General features: G+C 34.7%; 2 protein-coding genes across 5 annotated transcripts in view; both read left to right on the top strand.

The window, feature by feature from the left end:
* LOC127841074 (uncharacterized) overlaps window positions 1-15112 on the top strand; it is a 237330-nt gene that overhangs the window by 46723 nt on the left and 175495 nt on the right. The gene's annotated exons all lie outside the window — the stretch shown is intronic.
* LOC127840400 (neuronal acetylcholine receptor subunit alpha-2-like) lies at window positions 553-7036 on the top strand. The gene is made up of 6 exons (XM_052368812.1): window positions 553-652; window positions 1843-1991; window positions 2502-2738; window positions 4929-5073; window positions 6121-6256; window positions 7030-7036. Exons 1-6 carry the CDS (start codon window positions 553-555, stop codon window positions 7034-7036), a joined length of 774 nt encoding a protein of 257 aa, XP_052224772.1.

The raw sequence follows: 15112 nt of genomic DNA on the forward strand, positions 1-15112 counted from the left end.
GACATCATTTATGTACTGCTTTTTGGTGAAGTTGTGTATAGCGATCGTTATTATATGTCTATTAATAAACTAAAACATTGTACGTTTTCGTACTACTACGCCTTCCAATAAACTTGCTTGCGCGATAGGTCGTCAAATATCGTGCTACATTGATTCTCCACTAAATAAGCAATTAAGAAAAAACACAAAATAAATATATTTTGGTTATGTTTTGTTTTATACAAAACCAGAAAGTTTTGCGTATTTGCACAGTCCCTGTGATCTTTCCCCTGTGATCAGTTGTGGATCAGTTATTAATTAAAACTATTAGCTTTGCATTATTGGCAATAAATGTTGTAATAAATGTAATAGGCACAAATGCAGTACTTAATAACACTAATATAAACCCAAAATCACCACTATGCAAGATAATCTTAAAACAAAAATATATACATTGATCCGTAAAATAACTTCTCTTCCCATAAGCGAAAAAAAAATGCATTACATACTAGTCGCCGCTCTCCAGAGCGACGCCAAAAATAGAAATATTTTCTCCTTTCTAGATCTGGAAAGATGGCAGACTGTCGTGGAACCCTGGCGAATGGATGGGGCTTTATGTCTTATACCCTCGAAATATTGACGTTTGGAAACCAGTCATTGTCCATGCAAACTCGTGAGATATTTTCTTTATTTTGTTTCATGTTTCTATTAATTTAATCATTTGCTAATATATGTATATTTCAATTTACAAAGATTATACATGCATATCCATATGTTAATATAAGTACTGTGTTTAACTGTGTTATAACTATCACAATATACGAACCGAATTACTATACACTTACTTCTACATGTTTACTCGTGAGATATTAAACTTAGTCAACGCGAATAATAATAAATTAAGTGCTCTGTAACCGGACCGATTGTTGTAAACTTTAATTTATTTTCATATTTGTACAAAATAATAAGTTTTTTCTTTTACGGGTAGAAAACTGTTTGGTCTCGAAAAACGTTAACTGTAATTTCTAGAGGTAGTTGTTCACAATAACGAATGCTATAACGTTTTCATGTACATTTCTGATATATGTAGATCTATATAGAGAAAAACAGGTTACTGCCTGATGTTTTTGTAATATATCAGGCAAGGCTTAGAATAATATAACGGCGAAGCTTGTCGAGCCTGATTTATTACAAAAAGATCAGACAGTAACCTGTTTTTTTTGTTTATCATACCTTCACGTCCCCACTTATAAAGCAATACTGAAAAAAAAATCGCTAAAAAGCTACAGTTTTTGCGGGAAAGAATATGACTTTTGTCGAGTGACGTGTTAATAATGACGTCATGAGCACGCGGGCTTAATATTTGTAAAACATGTTTTTCCTGTGTGTGTTGCATTTTGTGTTTAAAATATATTACATCTTGGTATCAAATTGTTTGTTGTGTTGAGTCTGATTCGATTTTACTAAACATTATTACTTAATAGTTGATTCCGAGTTATATGACCATCCTTCATACATGACTGATATAATAATTTCCTGTTGACCATGATATAAAAATAAATTAGGCAACGTTATCTCAGGCAGATATCAATGCGGTGGTGTGATAAATAATCATTTGTGTACTTTAATCGATATTAGCTGTCTAACTGTACCATCCCCAGAGAAGAGAGCAAACGAAAATGCATATTTAAGGAACGCATGGTACACGTTGACTTACGCCCTTTTATATCCCTTGTTCATCAATACACACACGTTAACGATATAATCCATAAATAAACCCACTGTCATTGTTTTATTAATATTAACACGTGAAAGAGTTTTATTGTTATAAAATTATATTTTCCAGAGCTGTGGGAATTTCAGTATTGGGTGATGACGATACCAAGAACAGCATCCCCGTGGCTCTGGCAGCAACCGGTGATTTGTATTGGATGGCCCCATTGTATTTAGTCTCGTTTTGTCAAATTGATGTCTCGAAGTTTCCTTTCGATACACAAACGTGCGATATCGAGGTATGTCGTTCTTTTTTGTAGTTTGAATTACAATATATACGTTTTAATGTTTTGTGCATATGCACTTTTCCGTATATGAAAAAATGAATTACACATTAAATTGACAGTTATTGTTATTAAAAAAAACTTTCACAAACGAGCAATGTTTATAAAATTTAATACCGATGGATCTTAAAGTGTTTTCTTATCTACGCTGTTTGCCAATGCCTTTTTTTAGACGCTAGGCATAAGTGGGTTAAATAAAGATTGAATAATAAATTGGTTTAAACTATCAAAATGATTACTGAACAGATTGATCGGAAACATACGAACACGTCGGGGTTGCTAGGGTTCTTTCCTAACATTTAAAAAAACATTGTTTTCCAGATTTCTACGTGGCTGCTGGTAAATAAATTGGCATAAATTGTTTTCCAGTTCTCCACGTGGATTCTTGTTGATAATTATGTGCACTCTGTGTACAATTTTGTTCATGTGGATGCTTGTTAATAATGTTGCGTACTTCTTTCCCAGTTATCCACATGGATGCTGGACGACGCCGTGTTGTCTCTCCAGCACTCGAGCGAGGAAATCGTCCTTGAAGAATACACGGAGAGTGGCGAGTTTGTCATCGAGAGCACGACCACACTTAAAAAGGACAAGCTTCAACTGCAGTACGTAAACGTCAAGGCACTCGTGTACCGTCTTGTCCTCCGTCGCAGGAGCACGTACTACATCGTTAATCTGGTACTTCCCGTCATGCTCCTTCAGGTGAGCGATATAATATAATGTGGTTATTACCACCGCAAAAAAACTCTGCCCATTACTTAACCCTTTACCACTCAGATACGCACGTATGTAGTGCCTTAGAAATTCACAATAAATTTACGACCTCTCTTACAAGATAAAAAGTTTGAAGCCTTTATGTTGAACCCAAATGTACTGTTTATCAGCAAACAACATATAACCTGAACAGACCGCGAGTTACATATGGTTGCATATGGCCTCTTTCACTTTGTTTCAGAGAGGGAAAGGGTTGAGCATACTATAACGTTAAGGTAGCGCTGCCCTAATGGGCACATATCCAAATATAATCTAATTAATTATTTTCTTAATCAGCATCATTTCACTGAACTACATGCAAATTTGTAGGTAGGCTTTCCACGCTTTAAAATACCGATTTTTACAAAAACCACCCCCACGCTCGGTTTTTGTCCAGTTTATTTTAACCCCTGGGGTATATAAAAGTTCCATAATTCATTCAAATTTCCAAATATGGGCATGCAGTTGGTGTGTACAGATGCAGTAAAGGTGTTTAAAGTTTAAACAAGATGAAATATGTATTCTTTTACAGACATTTATTTTTTACAAATTTGTATCTATGGAAGAGCGCCATGAAATGTAAGTGATTTCAGCCAAGTAAAAATTGGGTCGGTGAAAAACAAACCGTCATAAAAATCAAAATAGTATGATTTAAGTTATATTTTAAACTTAGTTTTTATAGAAACACTATATACGGCAAAAATACCAAGACATAGACAGATTTACCATTTACTTTTTGAAAAAAAAATGCAACATGCATTATTCGTATTTTCAGCAGTAAATCACATAATTTAGCCATAACGTTGTTTTAATTTTAAAAATTGAAGGATGTGCATAACAATTTCAACATATTTAACAATAAACATAGCTTATATGCTATATTAAATCAAATTACGTTAGAAAAGAAATAAAACGCGTCGCAAAAAGTATGCGATGTCGGCAGGATTCGAACCTGCACGGGAAGATCCCAAAACATTTCAAGTCCATCGCCTTAAAGGGGCCTTTTCACAGATTTTGGCATTTTTTAACTTATTCATTAAATGCTTTATATTGATAATTGTAAACATTGGATCGTAAAAGCTCCAGCAAAAAATCAAGAATAAAATTAAAAAAAGGAAAAGAACATTGCCCGGAGCAGGTTTCGAACCAGTGACCACTGGAGTCCTGCCAGAGTCCTGAAGTAAAAACGCTTTAGCCTACTGAGCTATTCCGCCGAGTACACATACTTGACGTATTTTATACCTTATATAAGCAATCTTCGTAGTTTCACAAAATTTAACGACAAAAACAGAACTCTCCAAATTATTCAATCGTTTCGCGTTGCAACGCTTTATAATTTTTAGGTTTTAAAATCGTCAAAAGATGCATATAATGGCTATATTAGACCATGGTAAATGTTCAGTATTACTGTTTCCTCACAAATATCATAACTAAAACGAAAATTTGCGAATCTGAAACAACTTTTTTCAATTTTGTCAATTTACCAAAGCGTGAAAAGATCCCTTTAACTACTCGGCCACGACAATGTCACATTAGTATAAACTTAAATTAGATATCCATAAGTAAACAGATAAAAAGGCTCTTCGATCTTTGAAGAAATCGCGAAATCGTATTTTTCAAATGATATTTGGATCAATGTCAATATTTATTGTGAAAATAATGTATTATAAAGGAATTACGTAAACATATATCAAAATTTGAAGTTAAAAAAAATAAAAAGCATCTCTCAGAAATAACCGATCATTGAAGATCGGCAATGATCGTCAAATAAATCGCGGGAAATCATTAGGGGTGCGCTACCTTAATTAATATCATGGTGTAAAATATGCTGTTATATTTGATGAGTAAACAGTCAACAAACCATATGCAAGCATGTGTACGAGGTTAAATTGAACGGTCACGTGGCAGCAATAAAAGCGAGCGATTTATACAAACAATTAAAAAACCTTGTTTAAACCATCAAACATAAATATGTAAGGGTACCATGCATAGAAAGTTAGCAATTACGTTCATATAACAGTTAGACAACAACTTGAAAATCTATTAATTATCGAGAGTAACGCTGTTTTTCATTCTGCATCATTGTGTATAAACATCACACGTTTATTTATCGCATATCATTCCTTTGATCCAATACAGGTTTTAGGTGTACTAGTGTTCAAGATTCCGGCTAGTAGCGGAGAGAAGCTGTCCTTTTCTCTAACCATGATGCTGTCGCTGACCGTTCTGATGACCATGGTCAGTGCGATGATACCTACAACGTCTCTGCAGGTATCCGTTTTCAGTAAGTAAAGATGTTCAAATATTCATAATTTAGCTAAATACTTAAATTGTTGAATAACAAATAAATAGAATGTTTATTGCATATACATCATTTCTAGTTAAACAAACCTATTTAGGTTTCAATCTTTAGCGGTAGGCTCAAACCAAACACATTTGATTTACTGCATTAGACACAATTAAATAGTCACTGGCTATTTCATTCTTTTGTAATGGGTCGGGTACACTTTTATTAAGTCATTGGCCATTCCATGTAAATATTTCAATGGGTCTGGTTCAATTCAATTTAGTCACTGGTCATTTCATTTAAGCTTTTGCAATGGGTATGATACAATTTAGTTAAGTCACTGGCGATTACAGTAAAGCTTTTGCAATAGGTCTGGTACAATTGTATAAGCTCAATTTCGATTTCACTGAAGCTTTTGAATTGGTTTTGGTAAAATTGTATTTAATCACTAGCAATTTTATTAAACTTTTGCAAATGGGCTTGGTATGATTGAATTAAGTAAATGGCGATTGCGTTTAAGCATTTTAAATAGGTCTGGAACAATTGCATGCTCTGCCGAATATCGAACATATCAATAATTCTATTTTAATACTCAGTGTCATATCCAGTAGGACTAAAAGTAAATTGACACATAAACATAATCTCTCTTTCCTGATACATATTGTCTTGATTGGCTTGTTCATTAATAAAACATACTTTGAAAAAGCCTATTAAATCGAAATCTGTCAAAATGACTAGTTATATTTTAATAAAAGAATTAATTGGCAAAAATATTGTTTTATATCAACTGAAATCAAATACGATTTTCAATGTGATAAGGTTATATTTATTTAAAAAATAGTGTCTATGTAGTTACTTATGAACTAAGTGTTATGTTAGGCAACAGTGGCCCTGTTTTAAACATGGTTATAATCTTGTCGCGTTGTGCATTATCTGGTATTGTTATGGAAATAAATAATTTGTCAGTGGATGGTAAGGGTTACTCTCAAGTTGCTTTGATTAGTGTTTCATTGTTTTTATTCGTGTTTTCTGGTCATTTTCAAGGTATTTACCTGCTGTGTGGGGCGGTTGCTAGCGCTCTAGAAGTCGTCATCACCGTGGTTATTCTCTACCTTAACAGCCATGGTGAAAAGCGGTTGCCTCCGTTCCCCTGCTCTTCAGAGCGTTCCACAGTTGTATGGTAGGTCATGGTATTTCATATAAAACGATGCGACTTGTCACATCGGTTGCTATTGACTTCACTACACGATGGTGTTAATTTAAATTTTACATACAGAATAAAAAAGCTTGCATTTCGTCAACGCTTTGTTTATATCGTACCAATCATATCGCATATACTTTTCATAAAACAAGAATATATATCTTTGTGGCATATGTCCAAGATAATTGTGTCTCAAAATTGTGTTAAAATGTTTGATTGAAACTGTAAAAAAAATAATTTATGATGCTAAATATTTCAGCTCAAGGTCGACAACTCCGTCGCTTGACATCACTTGTGTAACAGTTGGCTCACTTGGTGGTTGTGAATTTAAAGACAAAACAATGTTGGAAATAAACGATAAATGTGTATCGAACAAACAAAATAACCGACAAAATGAGTTTTCGTCTGAGGCGAGGAAAGGAAAAACGTATGAAGAAGTGGCAAAGAATATTGACAATGTATGTTTTGTTATATTTTCAATTTTTGTGTCGTCTTACTCGTTTGCTTATCTTTTCAGCGTTGTTCTTTAGTGCTATTTTAAGCATTTATCAAATGTGTTATTTATATATGTATTTGTTATTATTTGCCACGCAACTTAAAATGATTTGCTTTTACAATTACCATGTTGACAGAGAGAACTGTATTGATTTTATTATTCATCTTGAATAACGATTTCATCAAATGCAATAATCACTTACTTAAAAAAAATTGCCAACCTACCTGCCCTTATTTTTATTCAATCTATATTTTAGGCCTTAGCCGCGTCATTTATACAGAGACATTTTTGTCCGGATAATTAAACAACTTAATATATTGAACTTTTTAGTAACTTATATATGTTTTTAGTGCATAATGACTCAAGATATTGAAAATACACTTACAAAAGTCAAACACACAACAGCAACCACTGTAACTCATAAGAGTACTGATTAAGAGTAGTATATCAGTATGCACAGTCAAAGTCAAAGATATCAAAGTGGAGTGTAGCTGTCGCACATCTCAACCTTAAGATGACATAAACGCAATTAAAAATGTTATGCTTGTATAAAACAGGTGTGAATTCCGTTTAAGTATCATTACATTTTTTATATCACCTTAAAGATTAAGGATCTCATGTTTTTCATAGGGTCATACAATATCATTCGAAAACCTTGCAAAAGTAATACAGCACACCCCTGTAACAATAAAAGATCCAAGAAGCACATTAATATGCAACAAGCAAAACTAAGTATAATATTGCAAGTTATTTCCAACAATATGGCATTTCATAAGCATAGTCATGGTACTTTGTTATTCGCCTTTCATAAATACAGTCATAGAATCAACTTCGTCACGTCCCACAAACGGTCATTTACTAATTAAATTCCATCTCATAAATACGATCATAGTAACTACTCCCCATCTTATGGCTCAAAGTATTTCCCATCTTATAAATGCTGCCATGGTAAAAAAAAACTCACATAAAAAACATGGACATGGTTTTTATTACTTCCCATCTAATAAACACGATAATGGCACTCATCATTTCTTACCTCATAGGCACAGTTCTTACCTCATAAAATAGGCACAGTCATGGTATGTATTTCTTCCAATCTAATAGACACAATCAGAGTACTTATTTCTAACCATCTAATCTACACAGTGATGGTACTTATAACTTCCAATCTCGTGTAAACTATCCAGGTACTAATTACCTTCTATCTCATATACACAAATGTCACTAATTACTGACTATCTCATTCACACAACCCAGGTTCTTACTACTGCCGTCTGAAAAACAAAGACATGGTACAGATAACTTTCAATCTCATATACGAATGTCATATACAAAACCTAGGTACGTATGACTTCCCATCGCATAAACACAGTCATGGTACCGATAACTTCCCATCTTTGCTTGAGCTAACGGACAGAGGCACTTTTAAACAAGCATTCGCATCAGTGATCAAACACATTATGTTCAGGAATTCAGGTTAAATGTAGCTCTCGCGGCGGCGGAGAGAGAGGAGAGAGAGAGAGAGAGAGAGGAGAGCGAGAGAGAAGAGCGAGAGGAGAGAGAGGAGAGAGAGAGGAGAGAGAGCGAGCGAGAGAGAGCGAGAGAAGCGCGCGAGCGAGAGAGAAGAGAGAGCGAGAGGAAGAGAGAGAAGCGAGCAGAGAGAGGGAGAGCGAGAGAGAGAGAGGAGAGAGAGACGAGAGAGCGAGAGAGAGATGGCGAGCGAGAGCGAGAGAGGAAGAGAATCGATAGGCTGCGAGAGCTCTCCTCTGCGTATCCTGATCCTTCTAGTCTATCGTACTCTCTCTCGTCTCTCCTATCTCTATCTCTCTCTCTCTCTCATCTCTCTCTCTCTCTCTCTCTCTCTCTCTCTCCTCTCTCTCTCTCTCTCTCTCTCTCTCTCTCTCTCTCTCTCTTCTAGCCGTTTTAAGACGTAAATGGGGACAATACATACAGTCCTGGCATCTGGGGACACCAACTTCTACTGCTTCAAACTCGACCTCTCACAGCGAATTCGTCATAGTTTACCTCCCTTAGACCGCAAACGACTGTTGGTGGTGATATCTTCAAATTTAATTTCCGAGTGAGAGACGACTTTGGGACATGAGATAAATGATACCGGGGACATTCTGAGAGTTTTGGTACTAAGGACTTGTCCCCATAAATTGCTTTACTGAAATATTGCTCGTTCTCCAAGAATCTATCAATATCTTATACATTGTGTCCGCCCGTCCGTCCGAACCTGGAGCGTCTACTATTCGAGGTTGGGTGTGCGAAAAATAATTTAAAAAGGCAAAGGCTAGTCGCACGGCCCCAAGAGGCTAGCGGTACGGCTCTGTACGTAAAGCCTTTCCTATGGAGATTGTCTAGTCGTACGGCTTATAAAGTATAGAATTGTCATTCAGTGCTTTTAATCAGTAATAAGTTTGTTTAAGCTCATAAAAGTTTAAAAATTCTTCATCTGTTACGGCTTCCTTTCATGTAATACGGTTGCTTATTTGATTCTTTAATTAGTCGACGTTCCTATGTAAGGCGTGAACACTGTTTTTAATTAGTTGCGGCATCGATATTATGAAATTCAATGACGGCAGCCGTCAAAGGTAGTTCTCAGAAATTGAGTTACACAAATAATTTAATGATCTTTTAAACAATTGATAAATAGATGGTTTCATACAAGCAATATATCAGTTCACTGAAAATCGGCGTGTCTTTAACTGTTGGGGAAAAATTCTCCTCTTATGGTGCATTAATAGGCAAAATTGAACAGTACCAGCGTTCAAATTGTGTACAGTTTTACAGGAGTTAGAAACAAGATGTGTGTGCTGCGACCTGTGTCTCGGCTGGTTCCATTACCATTGTGCAGCAATATCGGATACTCCTAAAACGAAGTTATGGTTCTGCAGTGAATGTTCTAGATAAAGGGTATAGATTTGAATACTTTTTTACGACTTCAAGTTCACACGATGCACATTCTCGATGTAAAAAAGTTGTACTTTACTAAAGATTTTTAAAACTAGATGCGTTTGCATTACGATCTGTCTCTGACAAATGTATGATTCTGTAAATAATGTGAGTCACGTTCTGAGAAAACTTGGCTAAATGCATGTGCGTAAAGTATCGTCCCAGATAAGCCTAAGCAGTCCGCACATGCTAATCAGCGACGACACTTTCCGCTTTTATGGTATCCCTGATTAGCCTGTGCTGACTGCACAGGCTAATCTGGGATGGCACTTTACGCACATGCATTAAGCCCAGTTTTCTCAAAACGCGGCTCATGCATTATTTCTTTAAAGTGACATGTCATTTAAGATATGAGCGACTTCATTTGTTATACATGCGAACAACAAAGACACGGATAAGCCTGTGTAGTCACACTGTATAATCAGCATCTTTGTTGCCGCTGCATCATTAATAGAATTTACACATCAAAAAGCAATCATTTTCGTTCCGTTGATTTATTTGTTTGCATAGTCGACATTACATGTCGTGAAATGGTGCCTCATATTGTGAAAATAGGGTATATAACTTCATGTTGTGTATGCTTTTGTCAAGTGCTATTATCTGAAAGCAGTACAATCATATTTAATTGTTTTCGTTCTATAATGCTTTTTTAAATTTCTGTAAATTTACGTTTCCCATTTTTTTTTATCGTTTTATCCTTTTCACGTTAAGTTTCCTTTAATTTGTTTTGTTATAAACGTTCCTCATTGTGATGTCGCAATTTTCATTCACTTAGATAATATTATTTACTATATATTTATTGTATACATTTGATATTTGCATGTACAATACGTATTTATATACTCCATAACTGTGATTTCTATTGATTGCTGTAATTGTTGTTTGGCGGAATAAATTTACATTTATATATCTCCCTTGTTTACACTCTTTATATACTATGCACGTATCGGATTTCCAACCACGACGAAACATAAACCAGATTGCAAATTCCGTGACGACGACTACACGAACTAGTCTTATGGCTAGAAATTTCGGAATCTGCACGTAGATCTATAATTAATCAATATATTTATGTGTCATAACAGCCGTACGGCTAGACAATCTCCATAGGAAAGGCTATACGCACAGAGCCGTACGGCTAGCCTCTTGTCTAGCCGTACGGTGCCGTACGACTAGCCACTGCCATTTAAAAAATCGAAAAAAGCATTTAAAATATTTTGAATTCAGATTCGTGCTCGCAATACATTTCCATTTGACAAAAAAACGTGTATTCGCCTTACCGTTCGTTCGTCCGTACGACTTGTACTTGCAGGCTGCCGACAAGCCCAATGCTCGTAGACGATATTTGATAGTAAATGGAACACACCAACATATTATCTATAAACATTTCGAGGGGTGAACGGAAGACTGTTGTAACTCATATTAAACAAGGCTATTGTCAAGCAATTGTCAGAAATTCCACCATTTTCAGAATTATTATTTTTTGGTTGCCATAGCAACCACAATTTTAGACGTAGGAACAAAATGAAATGACGTGCATAATGTCCATATTGCCATCTATCCATGTTGCAAGTTTCATGAAAAAATATTAAGAACTTTTAAGAACTTTTAAAGTTATCGCAGGATCCAGAAAAGTGTGACAGACAGACTCACAGAAAGACGCACAGAGCGCAAACCATAAGTCCCCTCCGGTAAAACCGGTAGGGGACAATAAAGAAGGCCGTTCAGCCGATTTACATCTAATGTCATGTCGACAACACGAACAGGTTCAATTTTGATATAACAACCTAAATGCAGATTCGCAGGTTCAATCCCTGGCATAATAACCCATAACGCAGATTTAAATCCCAGCATAGTATCAACAAACAGATTTGATTATCGGGATTGAAACTAGACTACGCTATAATAAGTGACAATAGCAAATCTTCACTAACGCATGCCAAAAAAACAACAACAAAAAATAAAAAGCAACTCCACAAATCTTTAACAGTATAATTTCGATTCAAAGCATTAAATCTTTATTATAATTTTTAACAAACTTGACAGTGCTCTATTGTCCAAAGTTAAAACCAATGTCTAAAAGGTGTAGTAGTCTTTGTCTTCATCCATAATAAAAAACATTCTATATTTTAGTCAGAGGTAAACTTGTTGATGTGAATGTATGAAGTGTACCCAGGGTTTGCACTCAAACAACAATAGGTTAAATAAATGAGGTCATATCCTCCGAACAAAAACTTTTTGGCATTTTAAACGTGTCAGATATACTAAACAACAATTAATTCACTTTCCCAGTCTTAAGGTCTCAAGTTTAAAAAAATCAATGGAAGTAGGAAGGACATTTTATAATAAATCACTGGTATTTGAATGAAAGTTAGACTTAGAAACAATACAAGTACTATCAGAAACAAACCGTATTAAAGGATATTCAATCTCGTATCATGGTCTGAATTAGAGTGTAACAGTAGGAATCCTCTAATCAAAACAACATAGATATAAAGATAATAAAAGAACATTTTATCATAATGAACGATATAAAAAGGTTTTACATTTGTTCAACATATATTTGACAATAGAACAAAAGGATTTTACACTTTGAATGAGATCAACCGAATTTACAATGTTTGTAATGCGGATATCTTGAAATACAACCAATTAATAACAATTATTCCTCATGAAATAACAGCTGAACTTCAGAGAGAAGCACCAATTAATATAGTTTTTTCTATAGACATCAAATTGAAACTCTTAATGAAAACAATGGAATGGTAACACATGGCAAACGTTTTTAGAAGCTTATATTGAAACACAGGAATGGCAAGATATATTTACTCTTCCATACAAATGCACCACTCATACTGCATTAAGATCGTTTCAGTACAAACATATATTTAGATTTATATCAACAAACAAGTACCTATACAAATGCATTGCAGCTTCAAACAACATTTTTCAATGTTTTCCCTATACATGTATATGTCTATATAAAACTGGTGACCCCATGGCATGCCAAGTTTTGTCACAAGGGGCATCATTTAAACAACATATTAAAGGACTGCTTGATGATGCTACAAACCAAAAATAAAAGCTCTTGGCCTTGAGTTTCAGACAAGAAGCTTTTCAAATGTTTCCCTGAATTATTCTACATTATGCAAAACTAGTGACCCACAGGGCGGAGCTTATTTTGACCCCAGGAAAATTATTTCAAATGAAATGAAACTTAAGGTAGCACAGACAAACTAATGGACGAACTTACGGAAAGTTCAATCATTATATGCCGGAGGCATAATAAATGCTCTAGGATTTGTTGTCTTCTATGATATTAAAATTCTATGTTTTCTGAAAAGAACAAGAGCTGTCAGAAGACAACGCGCTCGACTATTCGAGTGCTTTACAGTATAACGTAAGCCATCATGGGGAAATTGTTCGTATTCAATAAGGTCAAGGTAATATAGTCATATTCTAACTGGAAGAGGACTATAATTAAAACATATTGATCGCTTATGTTTTAAAGAAGTTGTACATTAAAGACGATTCGAAGTTCAGGTATACTTTCCACAATCTATTGAACATTTCTAAAGACATAAAACAAACTAATAAGATTTTATTTCAAGTTTGATAGCAATAGCTTGGGTGGGAATCTTTGGACGGTCTTTTGTGTTTATGGGGGATTCCGTTCTGGGGTGGGGCGTGGGGGATGGTTTGGGTGGAGTCCAATGTGGTATGTCAGGTCAGTGTTGTTTTATCAAAGTATGAATCAAATCTGATCATAAATAAAGAAGTTATGGCAATTTTAGCAAAATTTAATAATTAGACCTTGAGAGTCAATGTCATTCAAAGGTAAAGGCCAAATTCAACTTGCCAGGTACAGTACCCTCATGATAGTAAGAAAGTATTTGACGTTTGAAAGCAATAGCCTTGATACTTTAGAAGTAAAGTGGGTCGAAACACAAAATTTATCAAAATATTAAGTTACTAAGACAAAAAGGGCCATAATTCCATTAAAATGCCAACCAGAGTTATGCAACTTGCCCTGTACAGTCCCCTTACGATAGTTAGCGAGTTTTCCAAGTCTGAAAGCAATAGCTATGATACTTTAGGAGTAAAATGGACCAAAACACAAAACTTAACCAAAGGTTCAATTATCTAAGTATAAAAGGGGCCGTAATTCTGTCAAAATGCCAGTCAGAGTTACATACATGCAACTTTGCCTGCACAGTCCCCTTATGATAGTTAGTAAGTGTTGCAAGAATGAAATCAATAGCTTTGATACTTTAGAAGTAAAGTGAACCTTAACACAAAACTTACCTAAATTTTCCATTTTCTAAGTATAAAAAGGGAACATAATTATTACAAAATGCTTGATACAGTTGTCTGCTCTTGTTTATAAATTGGGGTCATATTGGTAAAGAAGTATGCAAAATATAAAAGCAATATGACAAGGTACATAGAAAATATTTGAGGTGGTACACAAACTTTAACATAGATTTATCAATAATATGCATATTCTAAGTGGAAAAAAGGCCATAATTCTTACAAAATACTTAATACAGTTGTCTGCTCTTGTTTATAGACTGGGGTCATGTTAGTGAAGAAGTATGCAAAATATAAAAGCAAAATGTCAAGGCATATAGGAAATATTGAAGGTGGTACGCAAACTTAAACATAGATTTATCAATAATATGCGTATTCTAAGTGGGAAAAGGGCCATAATTCTTACAAAATCCTTCATACAGTTGTCTGCTCTTGTTTATAGATTGGGGTTATGTTGGTAAAGGAGTATGCAAAATATAAAAGCAATATGTCAAGGGACATAGAAAATATGTGAGGTGGTACGCAAACTTTAACATAGATTTATCAATAATATGCATATTCTAAGTGGAAAAAGGGCCTTAATTCTTACAAAATCCTTGATACAGTTGTCTGCTCTTGTTTATAGATTGGGGTCATGTTGGTAAAGAAGTATGAAAAATATAAAAGCAATATGTCAAGGTACATAGAAAATATTTGAGGTGATACGCAAACTGTAACATTCCAACGCTCACGCTCACGCTAACGCCGACGCAGGGATAAGTAGGATAGCTCCACTATATATATTTTTCATATATACAAGTCGAGCTAAAAATAGGCCTATACAAAAATGTTAATTAAGGTGATGCCAACAAAAGGGTAATACAAATAGTTCAAAATCTGTTTTATGAAAAAGAGAATACATGTAAAATGATGAACAAACTATTTTTAGACACAGCATCAATGGTACACAGGTGATACTAGATACTTAATATTCTCCATTATCAAAATATTAATCACGCAATAACATTGTTGCACTGTAACACCTCTATCTATTCTTGATAGTTTGTTTAAATGCAGACATGCAGATAAAA

This window comes from Dreissena polymorpha, chromosome 8 (assembly GCF_020536995.1).
Source record: "Dreissena polymorpha isolate Duluth1 chromosome 8, UMN_Dpol_1.0, whole genome shotgun sequence".
Classification (NCBI taxonomy): domain Eukaryota; kingdom Metazoa; phylum Mollusca; class Bivalvia; order Myida; family Dreissenidae; genus Dreissena; species Dreissena polymorpha.

Bases quoted from the DNA above. Each gene is read 5' to 3' on its own strand.
- LOC127840400 (XM_052368812.1), top strand. From the start codon at position 553: ATGGCAGACTGTCGTGGAACCCTGGCGAATGGATGGGGCTTTATGTCT. The intron at 653-1,842 runs GTGAGATATTTT...TGGGAATTTCAG, and splicing joins GTCATTGTCCATGCAAACTC to TATTGGGTGATGACGATACC. The intron at 2,739-4,928 runs GTGAGCGATATA...GATCCAATACAG, and splicing joins TTCCCGTCATGCTCCTTCAG to GTTTTAGGTGTACTAGTGTT.